Below are 27375 nucleotides of genomic sequence, written 5' to 3'. Positions count from 1 at the left end.
GTACACCAGACTAGCTGGCCCTTGAGTTCCCAGGATTCTCTTACCTCAGCCTCTCATTTTACCATAGGACTGCTGGGATTGCAGAGGCGAGCTACCATGTCCTTCATACTGGCCCTGGGGATCTGAACTCAGGACCTCTACTAACCAAGGCATCTCCCCAGCTCCAGATGTTTAGATTTTATTTCATGTGTATGGGCGTTTTGTCTGCATGTGTGTCTGTGAACCACGTGTGTGCAGTGCCTGCAGGAGTCAGAAGAGAGTGACAGATCCCCTGGAACTGGAGTTGCTGACAATTGTGAGCCTCCATTGGGGTGCTGGGAATTGAACCCGAGTCCTCTGCAAGAACAGCCAGGGCTATTAACCACCGAGTCATCTCTCTAGTTTTTATTGCTGAGATAAAAAAAAAATCTATGTCACCCACGCTGGCCTTGAACTTCTGACCCTTCAATCTCCCAAGTGCTGGGGAAACCGGTGTGTGCTACCTTGCTGACTTATATTTTCCTTTCTTTTACAATACTGTTTTATGCTCTTTCTCGTATCATAAGAGGGCTCCTCTTCCAGGAAGGCTCCTTGCCCTCTGGGACTCAGCCTGACACCACAGCCTTCTTTTATGACCAGGACCCACCCCCGTGGGCATGCTCCTTGCTCATTTAATTAATATTTTGTGGCCGCTCATAGCCAGCTTGGCAACCGGCCTAGCTTTCCTACCATCAGAGTAACTGGTTTTTATTGTTTGTATTAGCATTGTTGTGGGCCATAGAAGTCTTAGTTCCTGATCCCTGAGGTCCCAGGGATTCCTATCTCTGCAGAAAGAGGACTCCGGGTTTGAGGGCAGAGACGAGGACAAAGTTTGTTCCTCCCCTGCCCCCAGCACGGCTGGCCTTACCCCCAGCACGCTATCCACACTGTGCCACAGGCTGTGTGCACCAGCCAGGAGAGGGACAGCCTGGCACGCTGACACCAGTGTCAGGACTCATGGGGCCTGCTGGCTTCCACGGCTGCCTGAGGACAGGAATCCTCCTTTCAGGTGAGGTCCCTGCTTCTGCAGACAGACTTCGTTGGGTGGTTGGGTGGCTGGAATGTGTGTGTGTGTGTGTGTGTTAATCTGTGTGTGTGTGTGTAAAAGAGACACACAGAAAGAAATAGAGGCAAGGCAGAAATAAAGCAGACACCAAGGACATTAACAAAAAGAGACAAAAATGAAAAAGATTAGAAGGCCAGAGAGAAATACCTTTCTCTTGATAAGGGAGAGAGATAAGGAAAGATAGAGAGGGAGGAGAAAGGATGGGACAGAGGGAGGAGGGAAAGGAAAGAGTAGACAGGGAATGATGGTGAAGGAAGTGAGGACAAAGAAGGGAGGGTAAAGGGGAGAGAGAGTCGGCCAGACGGAAACCAGGGAGAGACTGAGATAGATGAGAGAGAGAGGGAGGACAGCAGAGGGCAAAGAGACATCAAGAAAACTGAAGAAAAACAGAGAAGAAAAGAGAAAAGGAGAGAGAGAGAGAGGAAACTCTGATAAAGCTAGATGAATGGGGGAGGGACAGGCAGGAATGTCTCAGTCCCTAGTGGTCCACACATCATTATGGGATGGATATAAAATTCACATTTACTGAGCATCTGAGGTGAAAGGGGCTAGATAGATGGGTCTACAGTTTTTTTTATTTGTTTGTTTGTTTTTACTTATGCAACTTTGAGGATGAGTTCTGACCCTAGAACAACGTGACAAGCAAGACATGGGCTCATGCAAGCCTGTAACCTCAGCAATGTGGGATGAAGACAGAAGGATCTCTGAGGCTTGTTGGCTGTCAAAACAAAAAAGTGACCTCCAGATTCAGGGAGAGAACTTGCCTCAAATAAATAAGGTGGAAAAAGATATAGCAAGATGACCTTGACCCACGCACACACAGGCATGGGCCCCCACATGTATACGAGTGCATACACACACATGTGCACACACACACACACACACACACACACACACACACAGACTGAGGGTTGCTAGAGTACTTTGATAAAGCAAAACACTTGAAGGTGAGGAGATGATTTGTGATGAGTCCTCCTCAGGCTTAAGGGCTCAGCTCAGTCATGCTGTGTGACCCTGAGGCCGATGCTCCCCTCTCTGGGTCAGAGCTTCAAGGCTGACTTGTGGCTGGACAGACTCCAGGTCCTCTCAAAGCCTGGGTTATCAGCTGTGTGCACAAATCTCACCGTAAGGTTTGCTGTCTCCTGGTGGGGATCAAAGTCAGGACAGGAGAAGGAAGCAGGAAGCCAAGTCCGGGCCTTTCCCTAGAGGTTCTTCTCCACCCAGGCAGCTTGGTGACAAGGTCCACTTTTGGCTCATTCACTCTTGTGGCTTCCTTCGTCCTTAGGAGTCTTAGTGAGACTGGAACTATCTTTACTCTCATTTGTCAAGAGAGACAACTGAGACTCAGAGTCACTAGACCAAATGGGTAACAAGGCAGGAACTGAAACCCTCTGGACTGTGGCATTGGAAGCAGAGTAGTACAGACATGGAAAGAGCCAGAACCATCGCTGTGACTGACAGCTAAGGAGGAAGTGTTGTGTTTGTGTCTTTGTGATAAAAAATCAAACCTATAGTGTTGTGCATGCTAAGTAAACATTCTGCCACTGAGCCACACCCCCAGCCCCTCACTGGGGATTCTAGGCAGGGGCTCTACCACTGAGCCACACCCCAGCCCCTCACTGGGGGATTCTAGGCAGGGGCTCTACCACTGAGCCACACCCCAGCCCTTCACTGGGGATTCTAGGCAGGAGCTCTACCACTGAGCCACACCCCAGCCCCTCACTGGGGGATTCTAGGCAGGGGCTCTACCACTGAGCCACACCCCAGCCCCTCACTGGGGGATTCTAGACAGGGGCTCTACCACTGAGTCACACCCCAGCCCCTCACTGGGGATTCTAGACAGGGGCTCTACCACTGAGTCACACCCCAGCCCCTCACTGGGGATTCTAGACAGGGGCTCTACCACTGAGCCACACCCCAGCCCCTCACTGGGGATTCTAGGCAGGGGCTCTACCACTGAGCCACACCCCCAGCCCCTCACTGGGGGATTCTAGGCAGGGGCTCTACCACTGAGCCACACCCCAGCCCCTCACTGGGGGATTCTAGACAGGGGCTCTACCACTGAGTCACACTCCAGCCCCTCACTGGGGGATTCTAGGTGGGGGCTCTACCACTGATCCATGACCCCAGCCCCTCACTGGGGGATTCTAGGCAGGGGCTCTACCACTGAGCCACACCCCTAGCCCCTCACTGGGGGATTCTAGGTGAGGGCTCTACCACTGAGCCACACCCCCAGCCCTCACTGGGGGATTCTAGGTGAGGGCTTGTACCGACCGTACTACTACTATGTGTACTACAGTACTACACCTGCAGTGCGGAGCCTGCACTACAGGACCATTCCCGAGCTGGGCAAGGGCCTGGAGATTTAAACACACAAAGACACACAGACAGAGACACACGTCATCCTGAAACAAGAATGCCCTCTTTATTGTGTACCAGAGTTGCTTATATATGGATCCTAGGCAAACCCATCAGAAACCATTCCTGAGGGTCTCATGCTCAGAGCAGCTACAAACACAGGAAAAACAAGGTGTTTTGCTCAGAGCAGCTGCAAGCATAACAGGTTGTTTGCAGGAAATTCAGGGTCTGGGTCCACAGCCCCCAACAAGGACCCTTCCACTGAGCTGCATCTCCTAGAGGGACTTGGAGAGTGACGGAGAAGCCTGCGGTGTCTCCCTCAGAGGTGGGCTGGTGGAGGAGAACAGAATAGCAAGTGGGACCCAGCCACAGCTTGCCTGTATTTATTACCACAACTACCACCACTCTACAATGCAAAGATACTACGCCAGCCTTTCAGATAGGGAAACTGAGGTTCAGATCATAAATTTGTTCTACATGTTACTACATTCAGTAAGTGGGTAGGACTACTGTCTTAGTTACTGTGATAAAAGTACCCCAAAGCAACTTAAGGCAGAAAGGGTTGATTTGGCTCAGAGTTCAAGGGTACACACAGTGCATCCTGATGGGAATGTCAAGGCAGCAGGAGCCTGAAGCGCCTGCTCATGTTACACCCACCATTAGGAAGCAGAGATCTAAAAATCGTGGTCCTTAGTTCCTTACGTTTTAGTCGGGATCCCAGCCCAAGAAATGCTGTCACCCCAGTGCATGAGTTTTGCCACCTCAACTAACCTAACTGAGATAATTTCCTGCAGGCACACCCTGTCTCCAGGGCGATTTTAGATTTCAAAGTTGACAACTGAGATTAGCCACACAACAAAGGTCCAGAACAAAACGTCCTGCACGTGATCTCAGAGCTCCCTTTGCTGCTGCTCTTGAAGCTGCTTCGCCTGCTCCTGTTCCTCCTCCGTCCACCCCTCTACACCGATCTTCCCTTTCCAGTTTTTTAAAAGTGGAGGTGGGGGAAATGTAGCCTTTTTTCCCTCCACCCTTTGCTCTTAGGGGCCCACCACCCAGCTCCCGAATAAATATATGGAGACTTATTTTTACTTATAAATGACTGGCCTTAGTTTTGTTTGTTTCTAGCCGGCTTTTCTTAATTTATCCCATCTACCTTCTGCCTCTGGGCTTTCACCTTTCTCTATTCTGTATGTCTTTCTTTACTTCTTACTCCATTGCTGGTTGTGGGGCTGGGTGGCTGGCTCCTGGCATCCTCCTCTCCTTTTCTTGCTTCTCTTATTTATTCTCTCTACCTGCCAGCCCCGCCTATCCTTCTGGGGTCTAACTATTGGCTACTCAGCTCTTTATTAGACCAATCAGGTGTTTCAGACAGGCAAAGTAATGTGGCTTTACAGAGTTAAGCAAATGCAACATAAAAGAATGCAACACATCTTTGATCATTAAACAAGTATTCCACAGCATAAACAAATGCAACATATCTTTAAATAATATTCCACAAAAGGGGAGTTGGGGTTTAGAGTCTCTCTTTGTAGAACAGGGTGGCCTTGAACTCAGAGATCTTCCTGCCTTTGCCTGCTTTGTGCTGGGATTAAAGGTGTCAAGCTAATATTTGCTATTGTTGCTGTTGTTCGTTTGATTTTTGTTTCAAGACAGCGGCTTACCATTGATGGTAGTCTGGCTTCAAACTTGTGATCCTCCTGCGTCTGGTTTCCCGAGTCCTGGGATTACAGGCCAGCACTGCTGCATGTTTCTTCCCGGCTTATGCAGACTAACCAGTCGTGCGATGCCACCTCTCCTTCCCTCAATGTCTTTTCTCTCTCCCCTTCCAGTCGCACTTCTGACCACATGGATCCCGCCAATGGCTGCCCAGTTCACCGGCCCTGCTGACCTGCTTAGCAACACTCCAAGTGGGAGAGGTATGTTATCTTTGGGTTCTCTTCCCAGACACACATCAGACTGTGACGTGAGCACAGAAAATGAGATCATCTTTCCTGTGTCTGTCTTCACAGTGTCTTAGGGCTTCTAATGCTGTAATAGAGCTAGCTAGCACACTTAACCCCTTGTTTACTTGTCACACAGCATGTCTGTAGCTGGCATTTTCTTTGGGCCATCAACCAGCTACCAAATAAAACGTGGATTCTTATTATTAATTATAAATGCTCGGTTTTAGCATAGGTTTGTTTCAAGCTAGTCTTTTTTTTTCACTTAAATTAATCCAATTTTTATTAATCTATGTGCTGCCCTGAGGCTATTATTAGACCAATAAGGTGCCTTATGTAGGCAAGGTGGAACAAAAAAATACTTTTACATAGTTCAACAAGTGCAGCATCAACAAATGTAACACATCTTTACATAGTTAAACAAACGCTCTATTCCACAACACATGTCACTATTCAGCTAGAACCTTTCCTTTCTCATTTGTCCCCAAGATGGCATGTTAATAGTAATATCATAATATAAAACATATTCTAATCTTTAAATGTCCCATAAGCTTTTAAAATCCAAACACTTTAATGTTGTAATAGGAGCAGCGGGCTGCTTCCCGCCACCCGGCTAGCTTTATACCCAAAATAATTACACGGAAACTGTATTCTTTTAAACACTGCCTGGCCCATTAGTTCCAGCCTCTTATTGGCTAGCTCTTACATATCGATCTAACCCATTTCTAATATCCCTGTAACACCACGAGGTGTCTTACCAGGGAAGATCATAACCTGCATCTGTGTCTGGTAGGAGAATCATGGCGACTCCTTGACTCAGCTTCTTTCTCCCAGCATTCTGTTCTGTCTTCTCTGCCTACCTAATTTTCTGTCCTCTTAAAGGGCCAAGGCAGTCTCTTTATTTAACCAATGAAATCAACACAAAACAGAAGACTCCCACATCACTTTAAGAAGTTCACTTTCTTTAAAATATTCAAAGCCTCTAAAACAGTATTTCTCAACCTCTGGGTCACAACCTCTTTGAGGTGATTAAACAACCCTTTCACAGGGGTCACATAAGACCATCAGAAAACACAGATACGGGCTGGAGAGATGGCTCAGTGGTTAAGAGCACTGACTCTTCCAGAGGTTCTGAGTTCCCAGCAACCACATAGTGGCTCACAGTCATTTATAGTGAGATCTGGTGCCCTCTTCTGACCTGCAGACATACATGCAAACAGAGCACTGCATACATAATAAACAAATCTTTTTTTTAAAAAAGAAAACACAGATACTTTCATGATCATAACTAGCAAAATTACAGTTATGAAGTAGCAACAAAAATAAATTTACAGTTGGGGGTCACCACAGCATGAGGAACTGTATCAAAGGGTCACAGTGTCAGGTAGGTTGAGAAATACTGGTCTAAGATATCCAAAGTCTCTCCAAAATATCCATAATCTCACTAAAACTTCTTTTAACTGTGGGCTCCTGAAAAATTAAAAAAGAAATGTGACATGCTTTCTCACTCTAAGAGGGGAAAACCAGGGCACGGTCACAATCAGATGAAAGTTAAATCAAATTCCAACTGTGTGAAGCCTAGTGTAAGACTTCCGGAACAGCGGACACAGCACATCTCCTAGGCTCAGGCCAGCTCCACTCCATGTCGCTACTGTTCTTGGCAGTCGTCCCATGGTACTGGCATCTCTGAAATGCTGGGGTCTTCTGCTGCAACTGGGCTGCACTTTCACAGGTTGCTCCTCCCAGGTTGTCTTCAGGGACTCTAGCACTGCCACATGATGCCATGACTCTGACTCCTTCACCCCTGGGGCTCTGACTGCAACTGAGGGCTCCATCTTCACCAGTGACCTCTCCTGGCCTCCTGTTGGGGACTCCAGCCCTGCCACACAATGACCAGTCCTCAGATGCTCTCTGGTACCCCTCAGACCTTTAAAACCAGAACCATCTGGGTGACTCTTATGCTACCAAGTTCAGCTACCAGCATGAGATGCAGCCCCAGACCCCTCTGATCAACAGCTCCTGTAGATGGACTTCTCTATCCCACCAGTCAGCTCCCAAATAACCACACCGAGACTTATTATTAATTATAAATGCTCAGCTGATAGCTTAGGCTTATTACTAACTAACTCTTACAACTTAAATTAACACATATTATTTCTACATTCTACCACGTGGTGGTACCTTTCTTTCAGCATGGCATGTTCATCTCTTGTTTGCTCTGTGTCTGGCTGGTGACCCTGCTCTCCTTCTTTCTAGCCTTCTTCAGTCTGCTCTTCTCCCTAACCTCTTTCTGCCTAGTTATCGGCCAGTTGACTCTTCATTAAATCAATGAGAGCAACACATCCTCACAGTGTGCAAAAGGATTATTCTACAGCACTCCTATGCTCTGACCCAAAGGAAACAGGTCCCAGAAGATTCTACCTCAACAATGCTGGTCTCTTCTTAGTCACAGAAGATTCTTCAACCCTAGCTGACCAGCATCCATGGTCCCAGTGCACTGGCTGGTTTTGTGTGTCAACTTGACATAAGTTAGAATCACCAGAGAGGAAGAGGCCTCAGTTGAGGAAATGCCTCCATGAGTTCAGGCTGTAAGGCGTTTTCTCAATTAGTGATCAATAGGGAGGGTTCGGCCCATTGTGTGTGGTGCCGTCCCTGGGCTGCTGGTCCTGGGTTCTATAAGAAGGTGGGCTGAGCGAGCCAGGGAAAGCAAGCCAATAAGCAGCACCCCTCTGTGGCCTCTGCATCAGCTCCTGCCTCCAGGTTCCTGCCCTGTTTGAGTTCCCGTCCTGGCTTCCTTCAGTGATGAACAACAATGCTGAAGTGTAAGCCTAATAAACCCTTTCCTCCCCAACTTGCTTTTGGTTGTGGTGTTTCATTGCAGCAATGAGACCCCAAGTGAGACACCCAGCAAAGCAAAGGCTTCACCTGAGTCATTCTTGTTTTTTTTTTTTTTTTTTTTTTCGAGACAGGGTTTCTTTGTGGCTTTGGAGCCTGTCCTGGAACTAGCTCTGTAGACCAGGCTGGTCTCGAACTCACAGAGATCCACCTGCCTCTGCCTCCCGAGTGCTGGGATTAAAGGCGTGCGCCACCATCGCCCGGCTCACCTGAGTCATTCTTAATTAAAATATTAATTGACTCTGATAGAATCTCTAGGGGACTTTTAAATCTTCCCTCTCAAATGCCAAAGATCAGGCTTCTCTGCTCTCAGCATTGCCTTCTAAGTTCCCACAAATGGTTATTAAACTCTGTGCAATCAATGACTTTTCTATCCCAAAGTTCCAAAGTCCTTACAAATCCTCCACCCAAACATGGTCAGGGCTGTCAATGTCATGGTCAGGTCAGCAATATTCCATGGCCCTAAACTAGTTAGGGGTTTTATTGCTGTGATAAGACATTGTAACCAAAAGATTTTTGTTTAAAACAAGGTTTCTCTGTAACATTGGAGCTTGTCCTGGAACTCTGTAGACCAAGCTGGCCTCGAACTCACAGTGATCCGCCTGTTTCTGCCTCCTGAGTGCTGGGATTAAAGGTGTTCACTACTGTTATTCTTTTTTGTCTTCGGGGTTAGAGAGTGGAGACATTACGAGAGACACACGGCGGTGGTGCGGGGTTAGGAAGGAGACACAGACACGCGGCGGTCCCACGTGGGTGCACTTTAATGAGGGGGTGGGTAACAACAGGTAAGGGACGGGTGTGAACAGACGAAAGGAGAGAGGGGGAGAGAGAGAGAGAGAGAGAGAGAGAGAGAGAGAGAGAGGGCTCGTGGCGACCCCTGTTTTTAACGGGTAACACAGGGGCGTCTGGGAGAAATGCCCTGCGCCTTGTGCGGCTTCCAGGCCAGGGGGATGCTGGGAGCTGTAGTCTCCAAAAGGAACAACTACCACCACCAGGCCCAAAGAATCTTAGAGTTTGTCTTAGTTACTGTTCTATTGTTGTGAAAAGACACCGCAACCCAGGCAGCTCCTATAATAAAGCATTGAATTGGAGGCTGGCTTACAGTTTTGGAGGCTCCATTACCATCATGGTGGGGAGCATGGCAGCGTGCAGGCAGAAGTAGCTGAGAGTTCTACAGGTATCACGGAGAGGAGAGCCTGGGTCTGGCATGGGCTTTTGAATCCTCAAAGCCCACTCTCAGTGACACACCTCCCACAAGTCACACCTTCTAATCTTTCTAATCTTTGCAAAGAGTTCCACTCCCTGGTGACTAAGCACTGAATGGAAACCATTCTTATGCAAATCACCACAGAGAGGAAAGGGTTTATTTGGTTTATGTATCCTGGGTCCTGGTCCACTGAGGACATCAAGGTGGGAACTCAAACAGGGCAGGAACCTGGAGGCAGGAGCAGATGCAGGGCCATGGAGGATGCTGCTTACTGGGGTTGCCTCCCCAGGTCTGCTCAACCTGCTTTCATACAAACTCCAGGACCACCTGCCTGGGGAAGACACCACCTGTCGTGAGCTGACCCTTCCCCTACATCAATCATCAACCAAGAAAACATAGCACAGGCTTGCCCACAGGCTAGTCTGCTAGGGCTATTTTCTCAATTGAGTTTCCTTCTTCCCAAATGACTCTAGCTTGTATCAAGTTGTCAAAACAGAGGGTCCTCCCTCTGGGTCTCATGCCTATTCGAGTTTCCTTTCTGTTGCTGTGCTAAAACACTCTGGACAAATGCCAAATTCAGTATAGGGGAGGAAAGGGTTTATTTCATCTTCCACTTCCAGGGCACAGTCCATCACGGAGGGAAGTCAGGGCAGGAGCTCCAGGTGCAAACCTGAAGGCAGGATCCAAGGGATTCTGACTGGGGAGCTCAGTCAAGGAGGAATGCTGCTTGTTGGCTCGCTCACAGGTCTGTGCTCAGCTCGCTTTCTCATATAGCCCAGCACCGCCTGCCTAGGGAACGGTGCCACCCACAGTGGGCTGGGCCCTCCTGTGTCAATGAGAAGAACCAAGATAATACCCACAGACTTTATCCCTCGACCAACCTGAAACAGACAATGACTCTATTAAGACTCTTTGCAGATGACTGTAGTCTGTGTCAAGTCGACAGCTGATGTTAACTGGGGCAGTGCCCGTGGTGCTAAGAGGAGACGTGCTGATTGGCCTCGCTAAGCTCTGGTGAGGGCGCATGTAGTCAGTTGTGTTGAAGGCAGCAGTAGCTGTCACAGCTGTGGGCAAGGCAGTGTTGGCTAAGAGATAGAAAGGGACCCTTGCTGTTGTTAAAAATTTGATTCTTACTGGGCGGTGGTGATGCACACCTTTAATCCCAGCAGGAAGCAGAGGCAGGAGGATCTCTGAGTTAGAGGCCAGCCTGCTTTACACAGAGAGTTCCAGGTCTTCCAGAACTACACAGAGAAACCCTGTCTTGAAAAACAAAACAAAAAAAATTGATTCTCTTTTTGTATCAACATAGACTGACTTTGTTTGTTAGTTATATTTATATTTAAGATTTATTTTTATGTGTGTGTGCACACCTGTGGCATCCAGATAGCAGATCCCCTGGAAATGGAGTTCCTGGTGTTTGTGAGCTGCCCAACATGGGTGCTGGGAAACAAACTTGGGTCCTCTGCAAGGGCAGCAGGCTCTCTTAACCACTGAGCCCTCTCCAGCCTCAATTACTTTCCTTGTGACTGTAACAATTGAAGGGGGAAAGGATTTATGATATAAAGATCATAATGTAAAGAGATACAGCCCATCATGGTGGGAAGGGTGTAGAGGCAGGAGTGTCAGGTAGCAGCTGTTTCTCACACATAGCAGAGAAGAACGCAGAGACAGTTCTGTAAGGGAGGCCAAACAAACTATAACCCTTAAACTACACTCCCAGGGATTCACCTCCTCCCACCTAACCCCACCAGCACCAGCAGCTGGGAGCCAGGAACTGTGGGAGGTGTCCTGATGCCCCTGCCATGTCCCACACCCCCGGCTTCACTTACACATCCCGTTCAGTGGTGCACGGGGAACAGAAGGAGGGTGCAAAAGTTCACTCCTAGGGACTTTGTGTGAGATGGATCAGCACTGAACTGGGCATGGTGGCACACACCTTTAATCTCAGCTCTCAGGAGGCAGAAGATGGTGGATCTCTGCAAGTTTGAGGCCAGTCTGAGCTACAGACTGAGTTCTGGGACAGCCAGGGCTGTTGTACAGAGAAAGCCTGTCTCAAACAAACAAACTAACTAACTTAAAAAAAAAATAAAAGAACAACAAACAAAAGCATTTGCTGCTCTTGCAAAGGACATGAATCTAGTTCCCAGCACCCTTATAAAGGCTAACAACCACCCGTAACTTCCGCTCCAAGAAAATACAATGCCCTCTGCTGGCCTCTACAGGCACTGCACACACATATGCTCATACACACAGAGGGATACACCCCCAAAAATAATAATTATTTTTTTAAAGTTCACATACACTTCAAACACAATGGTTTTACACTGGGTGCCCAAACATAGTGCTGGACTCAGCTCATTGCCAGAATATCCTTTTGACTATTCTAGTCCTTTCTGGTCTCAGCAGATCTTTTGTGATTTGTTCTAAATATGTGTCTCTGTGGTGTTGTCATTGCTTCTTGTTTTTGCTGTCCTCAGCTTCACTGGTCAAACCCACCCTGTCAGTCAGCCAGAACACTGTCGTAGAGCTGAGGGATATGGTGACATTCTATTGTCACACTGATGCTGATAATGTCACCATCCACTGGACCTCCAACAACTTCCCACTAGTGTCGAATGAGCGCGTGAAGCTGTCTGCGGATCACAAGAACCTCACCATCCTTGTTGTCCAGCGAGAGGACTTGGGGTCCTACCAGTGTGAAGTGCGGAAAGGCTTTGAGGGTCAGAGCAGCGACGGTGTCTTGCTGAATGTGAACTGTGAGTCTCCAGTTCCCTTTACCTGTGGCTGACACTCACTTCCTTGGTACCACATTCCTGGTTTAAAATGCTGGCCCAGAGATTTATGTAAGAAAGTGAAGTGTAGAATTAAAGTCCCTGTCTAGCGCTAATGAGGCCCTGGATTTGATCCCAGTAACAATCACATAGGACAAAAATCAAATGTAGACTTTAAACAAGAAACTGATATTCACATTTGGATTCCATTAGAAATATCCAATGTAGTGGATTAAAACTTGAGTTTCAAATAGTACTTCTATAAAAGAACCACCTCCATCAGATCCCCACCTCCATCAGATCCCCACCTCCACCAGATCCCCACCTCCACCAGATCCCCACCTCCATCAGATACACACCTCCATTAGATACACACCTCCACCAGGACACCCACCTCCATCAAATCCTCACCTCTAAGAGGATGCCCATCTCCATCAGATCCCCTCCACCAGGATACCCACCTCCATCAGATCCCCACCTCCACCAGATCCCCACCTCCATCAGATACCCACCTCCATCAGATACCCACCTCCATCAAATCCTCACCTCTAATAGGATGCCCATCTCCATCAGATCCCCTCCACTAGGATCCCCACCTCCATCAGATCCCCACCTCCACCAGGACACCCACCTCCATCAAATCCTCACCTCTAATAGGATCCCCACCTCCATCAGATCCCCTCCACCAGGATACCCACCTCCATCAGATCTCCACCTCCATCAGATCCCCTCCACTAGGATCCCCACCTCCATCAGATCCCCACCTTCACCAGATCCCCACCTCCATAAAATCCCCACCTCCATCAGATCCCCACCTCCATCAGATCCCCACCTCCATCAGATCCCCACCTCCATCAGATCCCCACCTCCATCAGATCCATATCTCCCTTGCAGTTGATTGGAGAAGGAAGCTGTACTTACAGAACCCCCAGAAGTGATCTACTGCTCATTCTAACACAGACCATGCTTGTTTCCGCCCTCTCAGATGGTCCTGACCCTGTAGCAATCAAGCTGGACTCAGGCGTAGAGGCTGGGGATGTGGTTGAGGTGCTAGAAGGCCAAGCTGTGAACTTCAGGGTGGAAACACGATCTCGCCCTGCCTCTGACCATACCTGGTATCTCCCCACTGACTCCATCCAGCCTCCCACCACGGGGACATTCACCATCCAGGCTGTGTCCAAGGAACATGAAGGCATGTACAGGTGCCTGGTGTCCAACAGTGTCACCCAGCTGTCCCGCCTGGGTGTTGTCAAAGTCCAAGTGCTTGGTGAGTATTATTTCACGGTTCTCTTTGCTTCTTTGGGGGACTGGAAGGCGAGGTTTTACAAGGGTCCAGAGACTTAATCTGGGATGTGGGGACATTCTGTGATTACCAGGGTGGGTGTGGAATTGCACCTTAGGTCTGGGTGATGTTTTAAAGAAACAGTCAGTTGTCAAGTCACCATCCAAATGCGCACCTCAGTATTTGAGAAGGAAGCAGAGGACAGGTGACTTTCGTTTGGCTGGTGACAGAGCAGGGCTCTTACCACAGTGAAGGACACAGCATTAGCTTGGCATGTCTTCAACACCTTCTTGACTCTTCATGTCCACGGTTTGATTCTTTGAGTAGGAAGGAGTTGTGTGTCTGCACAGACAGATGCTGGCACAGCCCTCAGTCCACATACCGTGGAAGAATGATTATGTGCACAGGCTACTCGCACACACACAATGTACATACAACACATACACACAACACAACACGATACTTCAGGCATATAACACACAAGACACAAACGCATGCAGTGCTCAATGCAAAGTACAGAGCACGCTCATCAGACACACACACACACACACACACATGCACACACGCGCGCACGCTCACACACAGACACCACACTGTAGACACTGACCCATAGCATATATACACCCAATACACATGTATTTTTCTCAAAGATTTATTTTTTGTGTGTGGATGTTTTGTCTGTCTGGATTTGCACTATGCACATGCAGTGCCTGTAGAGGCCAGAAGGGGGCACCAGATCCCTTAGTACTGGAGTTAAATATGGACGTGAGCTGCCAAGTGGGTACCAGGGATCAGACCCAGATTCTCTGCAAGAGCAGCCAGTGCTTTTAACCATTGAGTTATCTCTCCAGCCCTAGTCACTTATATTTGTGATACATGTATAATATGCATGTACACAACACAGATACACATATATCACATACAACATATATGCAGTAAATATGGCAGCTCACGACACACATAAAACATAAACATACACACGACATGTACATCACAGACTCAGCACCCACCCCAGATCATAACCACTCACATCACAGTCACTTAAGACATACAACAGAAAATATATAAACCAGTGGGGCATGGTGGTGCACACCTTTAATCCTGGCATGCAGGAGGCAGAGGCAGGTGGCTATCTATGAGTTTGAGGCCAACCTGGTCTATAGAGTGAGTTTTAAGACAGTCAGGATTACATAAAAGAGAGATTCTGTCTTAAACCACTCCCCGCCCAAAAAAATCAGTATAAATCTATTCTACACTCTCAATGCACATACAGTTGACACAACGTATATATACAGATTAACCTGTAATTCCAGGTATTTGGGAAACTGAGGCAGGGGGATTGTAAATTCAAGGGTTGGCAGGGAGATGGCGCAGCACATAAAGCGTTTGTTGCTCACCCTTGAGGGCATGAGCTTGATCCTCAGGAGCCATGTAGAGGGTGAAAGAGTGAACTCCACAGGCATGTGCCCCACCACGCGTGTACACATAGATGCACAGTAACACTGACTGACCGTGTGTGAGAGTGGGTATGCGTGGGTCACAGGACAGTTTGGCTCCTTCCACTCACTATTTGGGTCCTGGACTCCAACTGAGGTCATCAGGCTTGGAGGAAGGCAAGCCATCTCACCACCCAAATAAATAAGTTCAAGGCTACAAAGCGAGTTTAAGGTCAGTATGTGTAACTTAGTGAGATCCTGTCTCAGAATACCACTGAGCATGATGCTCTGTGGTGGGATGTCTGTCTATAATCCCCCAGTGAGGAGCTGGGGGTGGCTCATTGGTAGAGCCCCTGCCTAGAATCCCCCAGTGAGGGGCTGGAGTGTGGCTCAGTAGTGGAGCCCCTGCCTAGAATCCCCCAGTGAGGGACTGGGGCTGGGGCTGGGTGGAAGACCATTTGTTTAGAATTTAAGAGGCCCTAGGTTGAATCCTTGATAGTAAAAAACAGCAACAAAAAATACAGACCCAGACAATATACATATATATGCCACACACAACAGTTTTCCTTAATGCATATAAGGAACCACTATGTACCATAACATATACACTATTACAGATATAGAACACAAATTCAGATATGTGTGTGTATGTGTGTATGTAACACAAAGTGCATGTGTGTTCTGCTCATACAGTTTACATTCACAACACACACATAACACAACACATAGAGCAGGTACAAAATCAGCACCCCCTCCCTCCAGCATGCCCCAATCCCACATTTTCTTCCCCCAGAAACACACAACATTTCTGTGTCCCCCCTGTACTATATGTCCCTGTACCAAACACACACACACACACACACACACACACACACACACACACACACACACACCTTAAAAATGCAGGCTTGCTTTTGGTTTTGTTGCTGTCTTGAGACATGGCTTCACTATACAGCCCTGACTGACTTGCCTGTGAGTCTCTGTGCTGACTAGGATGGCCTTGAACTCACAGAGATAGCTGTGCCCCCCGAAGGGTTGAGATTAAAGGCGTGCACCACTCCTGGCTAATGTAGACTTGGGGCACATCCTTGACTCTGAACCTGTATCTCCATGTGTTTCCAGAAAAATTAACTGCACCCAGTATCGAGTTCCCAATCCTGCCTCTTGTGGAAAACGCTACCTCTGTGTCCCTGACCTGCAAAACCAGCCACCAGGAGGCCAGTGTCCAGTGGTTTCTGAGGGGTCAACCACTCTGGCCCAGTGATCGCCTGACGTTGTCATCTCAGAACAGGACCCTGATTATCCACGGCCTCCAGAGGGACGACACGGGGCCCTATGAGTGTGAGGTGTGGAACTGGGGTAGCCGCGCTCGCAGTGCTCCCCTGAGGCTTGCCATCAACTGTGAGTGGTGGGGCCTGGGCCTTCTCTTCCTCCTTGCCTTCCTCTCCCATCCTGCCCCGCCCCTCCTTCTTTAAGGAGTCCCTTCTTCCAGGGCACAGCAGTGTAACACCTATAATCCCAGCACTTGAGAGGCTGAGACAAGAGTTTGGCAAGTTTGAGGTCAGCCAGAATCTGGAAGGATAAATGGATAAAAGCAACAACAAACGGGGGGGGGGGGCGGCTGGAGGGCTGGAGGAACAGGAGTTTAAGATCACCCTTGGCTACATAGTGAGTTTGAGACTAGCCTTGGCTACTTGAGACTTCGTCTGAAAACAAACAAAAAAACAAGAAACCAAAAGGCCTCAAATAACAACAAACCCCAAAGGCAAAACAGAAACAAGCGAAGCAAAAAAAGAAAAGCAGGAGAGGACAAATCTGGTCACTTTGCCTGTGGCCCCGAACACTCACGGTGTCTGGCTTTGCAGATGGTCCTGACCGAGTGGACATCACCCCGGGGTCAGCATCTGGAGAGGCCAGCACCATCCAGGCGATGCTCAACTCCAGCCTGACCCTGCATTGCCGGGCTGACTCCAATCCGGATGCCAGGTATCACTGGACCCACGAGCACTCCTCCACAGTGCACACTGGGGAGCAGCTGAGCATAGAGGCGCTGAGCTGGGAGCATGAGGGCATTCACAGCTGCACGGCTTCCAACCTTATCACCGGCCTGGCCCGGTCCGCCTCTGTCCTGGTCAAGGTGGTGGGTGAGTTGCTCCTGCTCCGTTGTTCTGGAATCCACGTGTTCTTTCCCCATGTGGCTCTAGCCACCCAGCCTTCCCCTAGCATGGCTGAAGTATGACAGTGCCTAGCTAGGTTTCCAATGCAGAACCAGGGAATCCCACACCTAATGCCCAGATCGCCTGGATTTGTACTGTGTAGCCTCTCTGAACTGTTTAAGCCTTATTTTTTTCACCTGTAGATGGGTTTGTGGTGTTTCTTAAAAATCCCTTAATTCTTTATATGCTTGTGTTGCTGGGTGGGTATGTGCTCATGGATGCATATACCCTAAGAGGCCAGAAGGGGGCATCAGATCCCGGAAGCTGGAGTGATGGGCAGTTGTGAGATGCCAGACACGGGTATTGGGGAATTGAGGTTGTAGTGTATTCAAAAACAGTATGTGCTCTTGATCACTGAGCCATCCCCCCAGTCTCATGATGTTGTTTGACAGGTTCTCTCTTTGTAGCCCAGGCTGACCCTAGAATTATTTTTGAGGCAGAGTTTTACTACATAGCCCTTGGCTGGCCTGGAATGTAGACCCAGCTGCCTCTGCCTCCCAAGACCTGGCTGGGATTAAAGGTGTGCACCACCACACCTGACGTATGGCCCCAACTTCTGACCGTCCTACGTCAGCCTCCTCGGTGCTAGGAAAACAGGGGTGCATCACCACCCCTGTCTATGATGGCTGCATTCTTGAACTGTTTAGAGAGACGACGAATCTTGAATAAAGCCTGTGTGTGTGTGTGTGTGTGTGTGTGTGTATGTGTGGTGTGTGTGTGTGTGTGTGTGTGGGGTGAGTGAGGTGATGGGGTCGGCAGTTAATATGTTGATAGTATTAATATGTTATGCCAATAACTAGATATGCCTGGTAGAGAAACCCTGCATTTTCGCTTGAGTTCTTTTTTTTTTTTAAGATTTATTTGTTTATTATGTATACAACATGCTGCCTCCATGTATGCCTGCAGGCCAGAGGAGGGTGCCAGATCTCATTACAGATGGTTGTGAGCCGCCATGCGGTTGCTGGGAATTGAACTCAGGACCTCTGAAAGAGCAGCCAGTGCTCTTAACCACTGAGCCATCTCTCCAGCCCTTGAATTCTTTTCTTATTTTATTTGTGTGTGTGTGTGTGTGTGTGTGTGTATAAGTTCATGAGTGCACAAGTGTATCTTCGAATGTTCTAGAAGTTTCATGCATGATCCTGCTTGATCGCAAAGGTCTATAGTAGATTTGGTACTAGTCTTATTGGTGCACCAGACTTCTGGGTGAAAGCACCTCAGTGACCTGGAGAGATGGCTCAGAAGTCAAAAGCGCTGCCTGCTATGGCGGGGGACCTGAGCTTGCTTTCAGCACCCGCATCAGATGGCTCACAACTGCCTGCCCCTCCAGCCCCATGAGACCCAAGGCTTCAGGCCTCTGAGGACACCTGTACTCACATGAACACACACACATTCGCACAGAGACATGTGCACAGTTCTTAAAATAATAAAAACAAATCTTTAAAAAGGATTTTCTAGAGGCTTAGTGCAGGCATGCAGTACCAGTTACTTGGGAGGCAAAGGCCTCCAAGTTTAAGGACATTTCTGGGCTAGGGTGTGTCTGTGTGGAATGTACCAGTGAGGGGCTAGGGGTGTTAATCAATAGCAGTGAGTTTGAAACAGGTCTACACACACACACACACACACACACACACACACACACACACACACACATGTATGGAGACACAGACAGACAGACAGACAGACAGACAGAGGTCCCAGGAAGTTCCATAAATGGGACCACTTTCTCCAACCCTGGGCCCTTATCCTTCTGAGAAAGGCTGAGATAGAAGTGGATGGGCAAATATCAGGCCATTTACGAGACATCTGCTCCGTGTGAGGCATGACCAGCTATGGTCTCCTTTCATCCTTGAGACACCTGTGTAGTGAGTACCACCTTCCTCATTGCCAGTAAGAGAATACTGGTTTGCACAGGATCACACTGCCCCGGAGAGTCAAGGGGCCTTATCTGAGGGGGAGCCAGGTTTCTGTTGCCAAAATCTTTTTCCCTGGTCCATGCCCTGATCATCTACATAACCAGTTCCACCAACACACACTCATTTACTGATCTCTTCCTAGGACTTCAGGACCTTTACTCTACATAACATATTTAACTAACACGTTTAATCTTTCCAGCAACCCTACAGAAGAGGCCCTCTTTCCCTTATACAGATATCTATACAGATACAGGAGACACAGTTGATGCACAGAGAGGTTGAGCAGTGTGCCCAAAGTCACACAACTGGGAGCTTCGAACCCAAGCCATCGTACTCTAGGGAGGATGCCATTCACACCACCAATTGCTGGGTCCCAGGGGCTGGAAAACAACATACTCAAATTTAGTGAAGATAAATCCAGGAACTCTGGATGGAGCTGGGGATAGGGAGAAGAGCATGCTAAGCTTAGTCTTTCTCTCTCTGAGGAGGTCCCCCGTCATCCTCTCTATCTCCTGGAGCCATTGCTGGCATCGTCATCGGGATCCTGGCTGCCATTGCTTTGGTGATAGGATTGGCCTATTTCCTCTACAGCCGGAAGGACAGATGGTAATAAGCAAGGGGTGTTGGGGGGGGCTGGAGAGATGGCTCAGAGGTTAAGAGCATTGCCTGCTCTTCCAAAGGTCCTGAGTTCAATTCCCAGCAACCACATGGTGGCTCACAACCATCTGTAATGAGGTCTGGTGCCCTCTTCTGGCCTGCAGGCATATACACAGACAGAATATTGTATACATAATAAATAAATAAATATTAAAAAAAAAAGCAAGGGGCGTTGGGGCCAGCCGTGGGAAAGAGAGGCATGGCTGCTGTCGTGGTCTTGAACCCTGTCCATGCATCCTGAGAATTCAGGGTATTTGGGGTCACTGCGCAAGAGCAGATGGGATGGGATGAGGGGATGGGCATGGGGATATAGACAGCACCCGTGGAAACAGGCAAGAACCCACACTGGGAGATCATAAGGGATTTGACCTTTCAGGACCCGCAAGAGACCAGACAGTGATGCTACTCTCAGGACCACGACACAGGGGCCCACAGAGTCCAGATGCAATGACTCCATGGCAGTGATGTTGGGAGCCCGGGACTCTCCTGGCTTAGCCCCAGGTGACTGTTGGGTCCCAGGAACACTGTGCTCTACCTGCGATGCGCTGTTTCCATCCTAACCTGTCCTCCTTTGTTTTAAATGTTCTCTCTTTCTCTTCCTCCCCCTTGTTCTTGTCTCTCTTATTAACTGGGGGTGGAACCCATAGCCTGTATATGCTAAATAAGGGCTCTGACGCTCGATTCCTTATCCTGCTTAGTACATTTGTAGTAAATTCCAGGTGAGTTCTGAGCCCGTGATTATTTTCTATGCTTTAGGGTTTTATTTTATTTTTTTGTTGTTATGTATGTGTTTTTGTGTATGTGTGTGTGTGTGTGTGTGTGTGTGCGTAGTTTTGAGACAGGGCCTCACAATGTAGCCCTGGCTGTCCTGAAACTTACTCTGTAAACCAGGCTGGCCTTGAATTCGCAGAGATCCCCCTGTGCTGGTACTGAAATGGGTGCCACCATGCCGGGTATACTTTTTCCTTTTTAAAAAATTTCTTTACCTTGAAACAGGGCCTTTCAATTTGCCCATGTAGCCTTGAAGTCTCTTGGGGCCCAGAAAGACCCTAAACTGTGATCCTCATGCGTCAGTCTTAAGAGTAGCTAGGATTAAAGGCCAGAACCTACACGCCCGGGTCCCTGCTCCATTTTACAGACAGGAAACAGGATGACAGAGGGTAAAAAGTGAGGACTTGGCAAGCCACACTCGGCTCATGAACACAGCCAAGATGACTTCCTCTCTTCCTGTCACTCAATGGGCTCATTAGTCTCGCCTGAAATATGATGGGGAAGAGGGGAAGTTAAAAAAAAACCAGCACCTTCTCTATGTTGGCCTCACTTTCACTACGGTCTGTGTTCGCTTTCTCTAGACAAGCCAAAGGCTGTGTACGACAATGAGCTGAAGCCCCAGTGGAAGGCCATTGGCAAAGAGGTGGGTGAGTTTCCCCCAATACTGTCACTGCTCCAGTACTTTGTGACTGGTCCCTCCCCAGTCCACAGGGATGTCTACCTTTTAGGATGAGAGGCTGCCATAGCCAGAGGCTCTCTCCTCTCCTCTATTTTTTTTATCTCTCTCCCTTCCCTGTATGTCTGTCTGTCTGTCTGTCTCTGTCTCTGTCTCCGTCTCTCTCTCTCTCTCTCTCTCTCTCTCTCTCTCTCTCTCTCTTTATCATCTTTATGTCTTGCTAGGTGTTGAACTCAGGCTTCAGCATGCTAAACTAGCTTCTACCACTGTGCCATGCCCCCAGCATCTCACTGGGGGATTCTAGAAAGTTCTTCACTGCTGAGCCACACCCCCAGCTTCTGACTTCTTCAAAACTCATTTCCCCAGGTGTTGTCATCTGTCTCTCCGGAGCAGGACTATGAGGTAGGTTGGACCTGGTGCATCCAGTTATAGAAACCGTGGGGGGAAATGTGACCAGAGGATTTTATGCTCATCAAGGCTGAGAGGTGACTCACTGCATTACAATCCCAGGGACGGGGAGATCATGGCCCACGGCCTCACAGGGCTCTGTGTCCAAGTCACCCCTTCCAGCAGCCCTTGGGGCTAGCCAGGCACATGATGGGTGGGAGAAAGTGGCAAGGGAGAGCGGTGGAAGACTGGGGAGAGAGATGGAGATGGGGGAGGGAGAGAGAGAGAGAACACCTTATGGAAGAGCAGGAGTTGGGGTTCCAGCTCTTCTTCCACTGCAATTGTCTGTAGGACCCTGAGCTGGGTGTATCCCCTCCTCTCGCCCCCCTTTCTTTTCACATAGGGTCTCTCTATTATGTAACTATAGTTGCCCTGGAACTTGCTATGTAGATCAGGCTAGCCTTGAGCTCACAGAGATCTTCCTGCCTCTGCCTCTTGAGTATTGGGATTGAAGGTGTGCGCCACCACACCCAGCCTCTCTGGGTCTTTGAGGAGTATAGATTGCCATCTTCCAGTTCATCTGTGACTATGGGTCCCACCTGACTTCTTTGCTTACTTGCAGAAGAAGCTACCTTCTGTAGCTCCTGAAGGTTCCAGGAAGCCACTGCCCCCAACTCCAATTCCGGAGCAGCCATTGGTCCCCCCAGTATCAACAAGAAACCCAGAATCAAATTATGAGGTAATTTGATGCCATGTATTCTGATGTCACTTTGTCTCTGGGCTGGTAGAAACCTTTGTCCCCTGCTGAGAACTCTATAGGATAAACGTCCAACAGAGCTTTCCTCTGAGAACCATCTCCATTCTAGGGACTGAGAAGATAGCTCAGCTGGTAAAGTGCTTGTCATGTAAGAGTGAGGACCCGAGTTCAAGCCTCAGCCCCTGCAGAAGAGCTGAGCATGATGGGACATTCTCATAATCCCAGTGCTGGGGAGTCAGGGACAGGTGGGAACCCTGAGGCCTGGTGGTCAGCCTTGCCTAATCACACCCTCCAGGCCAGGGAGGCTCTGTCTCAAAAACAAAGCAAAACTAACCACCACCAACAATAAAACCAAAGCAAAACAAAATACCAAAGGCAGACAATTCCTGAGGAACAAACCTGAAGTGGACTCTGGCTTCCACACGCATACACCCACACACGCACACACATGCGCATACACCTATGCGGGCACAAATGTGCCCGTGTGTGCCCGTCCACACACACACAGTCTTTTCAATTCCATTTTATTGCCTTTGTTAGCACTCTCGGTTCGTTTCCAAATCTTGTGGTTCACCCCATTTACTCCACTGTTCTGTTTCCGTTGAATTCCTTTCTCCATCTCTTCTTTTTCGTTCTATGGTCTCTCTCTGTGTAGTTCATGTTGGCCTTGAACTCACCATCCTTCTGCTTCAGCCTACCCGGTGCTAGATAGCCCGTGTGTGCCACCACACCTAGCCTCCATTCCTGTCTTCCCATTTCACTTTACCCCCGATATTTGTTTTCCATGCTACTTTGCGTGTGTGTACATTTGTGCATGCGTGTTTCTGCCCAGCTGCTCTCTGCCACATCACCTCCCCTTCCATTCTTTTCTTTCTCTTCTCATTCACCCCACTTTCCCATTTCTTTGACGTTGCTTCATTGATGCAAGTTTCACTCTTTATAGGCCGGGCTGTTATGCTTCTGCTTCTCTCTAGACGTCCCAGGCCTAGAACTTAGGGCACTTCTCTTGCCTTGCCCTTTCCAGCACTGGGACTACAGACGGGCATCACCATGCTCAAGCAAGGTTCAGTGCGTCTATGTTCAAGCCCCGTAGAGAGCATCAGACTGGCTCATGCTATCTCTCATCTGTCTTGTGTTCAGTGTGGTGAGCTCTCCAGTCAGCCCTTGACTTTCACAAATGGAACTCTATTTTTTTCTTTTTCTTTTTTCCTTTTCCTTTTTTTTTTTTTTGAAACTGGGTTTCTCTGTGTAGCCCCGACTGTATGTAAACCAGGCTGGCCTCAAACTCACAAAAATATGCCTGCCTCTGCCTCCTGAGTGCTGGGATTGAAGGCGTTTATCACCACTTCTGGCCACGAATGGAATTCTCAAGTCACTCCCCACCAGGGCCTAAGTAGGGGAGTCATGGACATTCCCTTTGTCTTTAGAGAAAAAGGTCTTTCTGGGGCCTCCCCTTGGAGGCTTCCCCCCATCCACCATGGTATTCTTGCTGTAGGGAAGGCTGTGAACGTGATGGGCTAGGCTTCCCAGGCTCTCCAGCACATGGAGGAGAGAGTCCCTCCATCCGATCCAGTATCTGCTACATTCTGGAGGGAGGAGAAGAGAAACCTAGGTCAAGAGAGTTGGGGGGAGGTGTCAAGTTGAAGGGCATCAAGGGCCTCCTGGGGGTGCTTTCTCTATCGGTCACCTCAGTGAAGTCATCTTGACTGAGCAGCTCAAGATATCACACATTTGTCACCTCCTTATGGTCCAGCATCATCCACCTTGGCTTCCTGCAAGGCTGGAATGGAGGTGCTGGGGACCACTGAGGTTTCAAGTGGGGCTCCACTTAGGGAGGATCCATTTTCAAACTAGCACAGCCCTGGTTTCTTACTGATTGTCAAGTAACCTTCAGCCTTTTTTCTATGTGTTCCTCTCTGTGGGCAGCTTACGGCACTGGTTCGTGTTTCTTTCAAAGTCAATGATCTCACAGGACAGATTGCAATAGCCACGGAACCACCTACATCCCAGGTCTTTGTCCTGTTTGTTTTATCAAGGTTCCTTCATCAGGCCTGGGAATCATATAAGGGCACCAAGGCCCAGAGGTGGGGAACTGTGGGCTGCCTCAGAGTCTGTCTAGCACAGCGGGCAGGTCCTCAGGTCCACAGGCCACTCCTGGAGGCACTATCATGACTATAGCGTAACAAAAGAGGAGTTTCTGAGGGCGGGGGAACAGCCCAGGATGTGTGGGCTTCAGAATGTAAGTCAAGTAGACCAGAGTGTACACTTAACAGAAGTCACTTTCTCCTTTGTCTAACAGAAGCTGACGCACCCAAACCCCAGCCTTTACTGCAAGATTAACCGGTCAGCCTAATGGACAAAACGCTCCTTTTTTCCGGAAAGTTTAGACAAACCATCCTGGGTCACATGCTCCATGCCCTTGAATGTGCACATGAGAATCCAGCCACCGCTTGCCATCTTTGCAGACCTCATGATTACCTGACTGGGTCAGGCTCTGGACACTGGAGTCCGCCAAATCTTAGCCTTTGGCTCACACTTCATTTAAAGCAACAGAGCTGGGCTGGGGAGATGGCTCAGTGGTTAATAGCACTTGTGGCTCTTCCAGACGACCTGAGTTCAGTTCCCAGAACTCGTGTGGGAAGACTTAAAACCTACTCTAACTCCAGCTTCAAGGGATTCAATACCCTCTTCTGGCCTCTGCGGGCACTTGGATATATATAGATAAAAATTAATAAAATAAAGTATATCCTTTTTCTTGAGACAGTGTCTCAGTATGTAGCCCTGGCTGGTCTGGAACTCCCTATGGAAACCAGGATAACCCTCAACTCACAGAACTCCTTATACCTCTGCTGCGATTAAAGGCACATGGCCACACCCACCTCTAAAGAAGTCTTTAAAAACAAAAACAAAAATGGTCAAGCTCCTGGCTGACAGGCACGAGTCTGGGCTCAGCACCTGGTAGCACACAAGTGATGAAGGTGCTGGAGAGACATCTCACTGCCTACGATGCATACTGCTCTTCCAGAGGACCCCAGTTCAGTTCCCATACGCATGTCAGTGGCTCCCACCTTCCTGCAACTCCAGCTCCAGAGGATCCAACTTCTGGCCTCAGAAAGGCCCCACATGCATGTGTGTACACACGTAAATAAAACAATTTAAAAAAAAACCAATGGCAACGGGTAATTTTTTTCTTCAGAGTATGTCTTAGTTAGACTTCTATTGCTGTAACAACAGAATAGCGTGGGGAGGAAAGGGCTTGTTTCAGCTTACAACGTGGAGCCCATCATCCAGGGAAGTCAGGACAGGAGCTCAAGGCAGGAACCTGGGGGCAGGAGCAGATGCAAAGGAGTATTTATCTAGAGTCTGTTTGACCTGTGAGAGACAGAGTCAAATTGATTCCGTGAAGCTTACATCAATTATTTAAGTTTGTAATAAGATAAACATTTTAGACATGTTAGCAATCCTACTGTTTGCAATTTACACCAGAGTTACATATAATTACACTATAGTAAAAGCAGCAGACTTTAAGTCCCAGTAAAATCTTGAGGACCCCCAAAGATTCTGGATTGAAATCGTTAACACTTTCCATAGGGTGGGATCTATAAAGTGGACAAAGATATTTTTAGCACAACGAGAAGCTTTTTTAAGTCTCTATTTCATAAGATGACCAAAGAAAACTTCAAATGTTGAGCTTATAATATAATATAACGATTATAATAGTAGTCAGCACTGTCCAGGTCTATATAAATAGCTTATCAGCGGCAGCCTTGCGGAAGGAGCTGTTGTTTGCTGTTGTTAGCCTGACAAAGCTACGGTCAGCCAAGCTGTCAACACCATCAGAGATCTGAGAAGGATAAATTATAGCTGGAAATATAATCCAAATGGCCAGTGTATCAATTTAAATGACAGAGACTTAACACTACCTAAATAGTTACCCTAGGATAGCATCAGCCTTTGGCTGACAGTTGGAGAGATTTTCCTTTGGAGGAGGAACATGGGAAAACTGACCAGGTGTGTAGGTAGAGGCAAGGTAGGACAGTCAACCCAACAGTGTCCACAGGGTGGGCAGGGCCCTGACAGTGAGCAAGACATGGAGCAGCTCTCTGCCAAGTGGTCAGCATCTCCACAGTCCAGATGGAGTCTCGGTACTCTGTCTCCTTTGGAGATCTTAGGGCTGCCACGAGGAGCTGGCGTTCTATCATGGGAAGTTTTCCCACTAAAAAATTTAGATGCCATACTCAGCAGATCTCTGAAGAGGCTGAGGACCATCATCTCTTAAATATATCTGATTTGAACAGAATCTTGCTTGTTTTTAGTTATTTGGTTTAGGCTTAACTTTGAAAACTCATATAGAAGGCTGAAGAAAGCTTGTCACTAAATGAATTACTTTTGTGCTTAGCATGATTATGAACATAGTTCTGAACACAGTAAAGAATTTGATCACTTATTAAGTGACTGAGCATGAACTTGCATGTCTTAATCATCTTTAACAGTTATAAGAAGTCAGCAGCTTTTATAAGATTAGGATTTTACAGCTTATCCCTGTGAACTTGGAGCCTCAAAGTTTTGAGTTGAAGATTTAATTGGAGATCCTTTATGCATCAAAATAAAACTTTAAACCATAAATGCAGTAAAATTTAAACCATAAATACAGTCCATAGGAAGACTGTATTTTTCCTAATTTTTTTATTGTATATGATTATTAAATATCAGTTATTTATATGACTCAGTTTATCCAAAAAGCTAAAATTTAACCAAGTCAGCAAAGACAAAGAGGCTACACATATATCTTTAAGTCAGTTACTGTTAACCTGAGTAGATATTAGGAATTTATAAACCTTATATACCTTATTTATCAGATGTATGTTGTTTCTTTTCTAAAATTTTCTAGAAGCCTGGTTTTGAGGAGTTATCAAGGACATAAAAGGTGAGACATACATATCTAAGCCAATTTATGTTAACCTGAGCATATTTTTATAACTTTATAAACTTATAAACTTTATTTATTAAGTATATATTATTTAT

At 47.8% G+C, this 27375-nt stretch overlaps 1 protein-coding gene across 1 annotated transcript; it reads left to right on the top strand.

The window, feature by feature from the left end:
- Window positions 1-952: 952 nt before the first annotated feature.
- Ceacam20 (CEA cell adhesion molecule 20) lies at window positions 953-25485 on the top strand. The gene is made up of 12 exons (XM_075958585.1): window positions 953-1027; window positions 5272-5358; window positions 11962-12240; window positions 13241-13522; window positions 16096-16374; window positions 16839-17117; window positions 19588-19708; window positions 20136-20260; window positions 21112-21173; window positions 21573-21608; window positions 22216-22332; window positions 24650-25485. The coding sequence occupies exons 1-12, from the start codon at window positions 976-978 to the stop codon at window positions 24701-24703; spliced, it is 1773 nt and encodes a 590-aa protein (XP_075814700.1). The 5' UTR covers window positions 953-975; the 3' UTR covers window positions 24704-25485.
- Window positions 25486-27375: the final 1890 nt, after the last annotated feature.

Source organism: Microtus pennsylvanicus, chromosome 1, assembly GCF_037038515.1.
Source record: "Microtus pennsylvanicus isolate mMicPen1 chromosome 1, mMicPen1.hap1, whole genome shotgun sequence".
In the NCBI taxonomy this organism is placed as follows: Eukaryota; Metazoa; Chordata; class Mammalia; order Rodentia; family Cricetidae; genus Microtus; species Microtus pennsylvanicus.
This window is presented reverse-complemented; position numbering and strand designations above follow the sequence as displayed.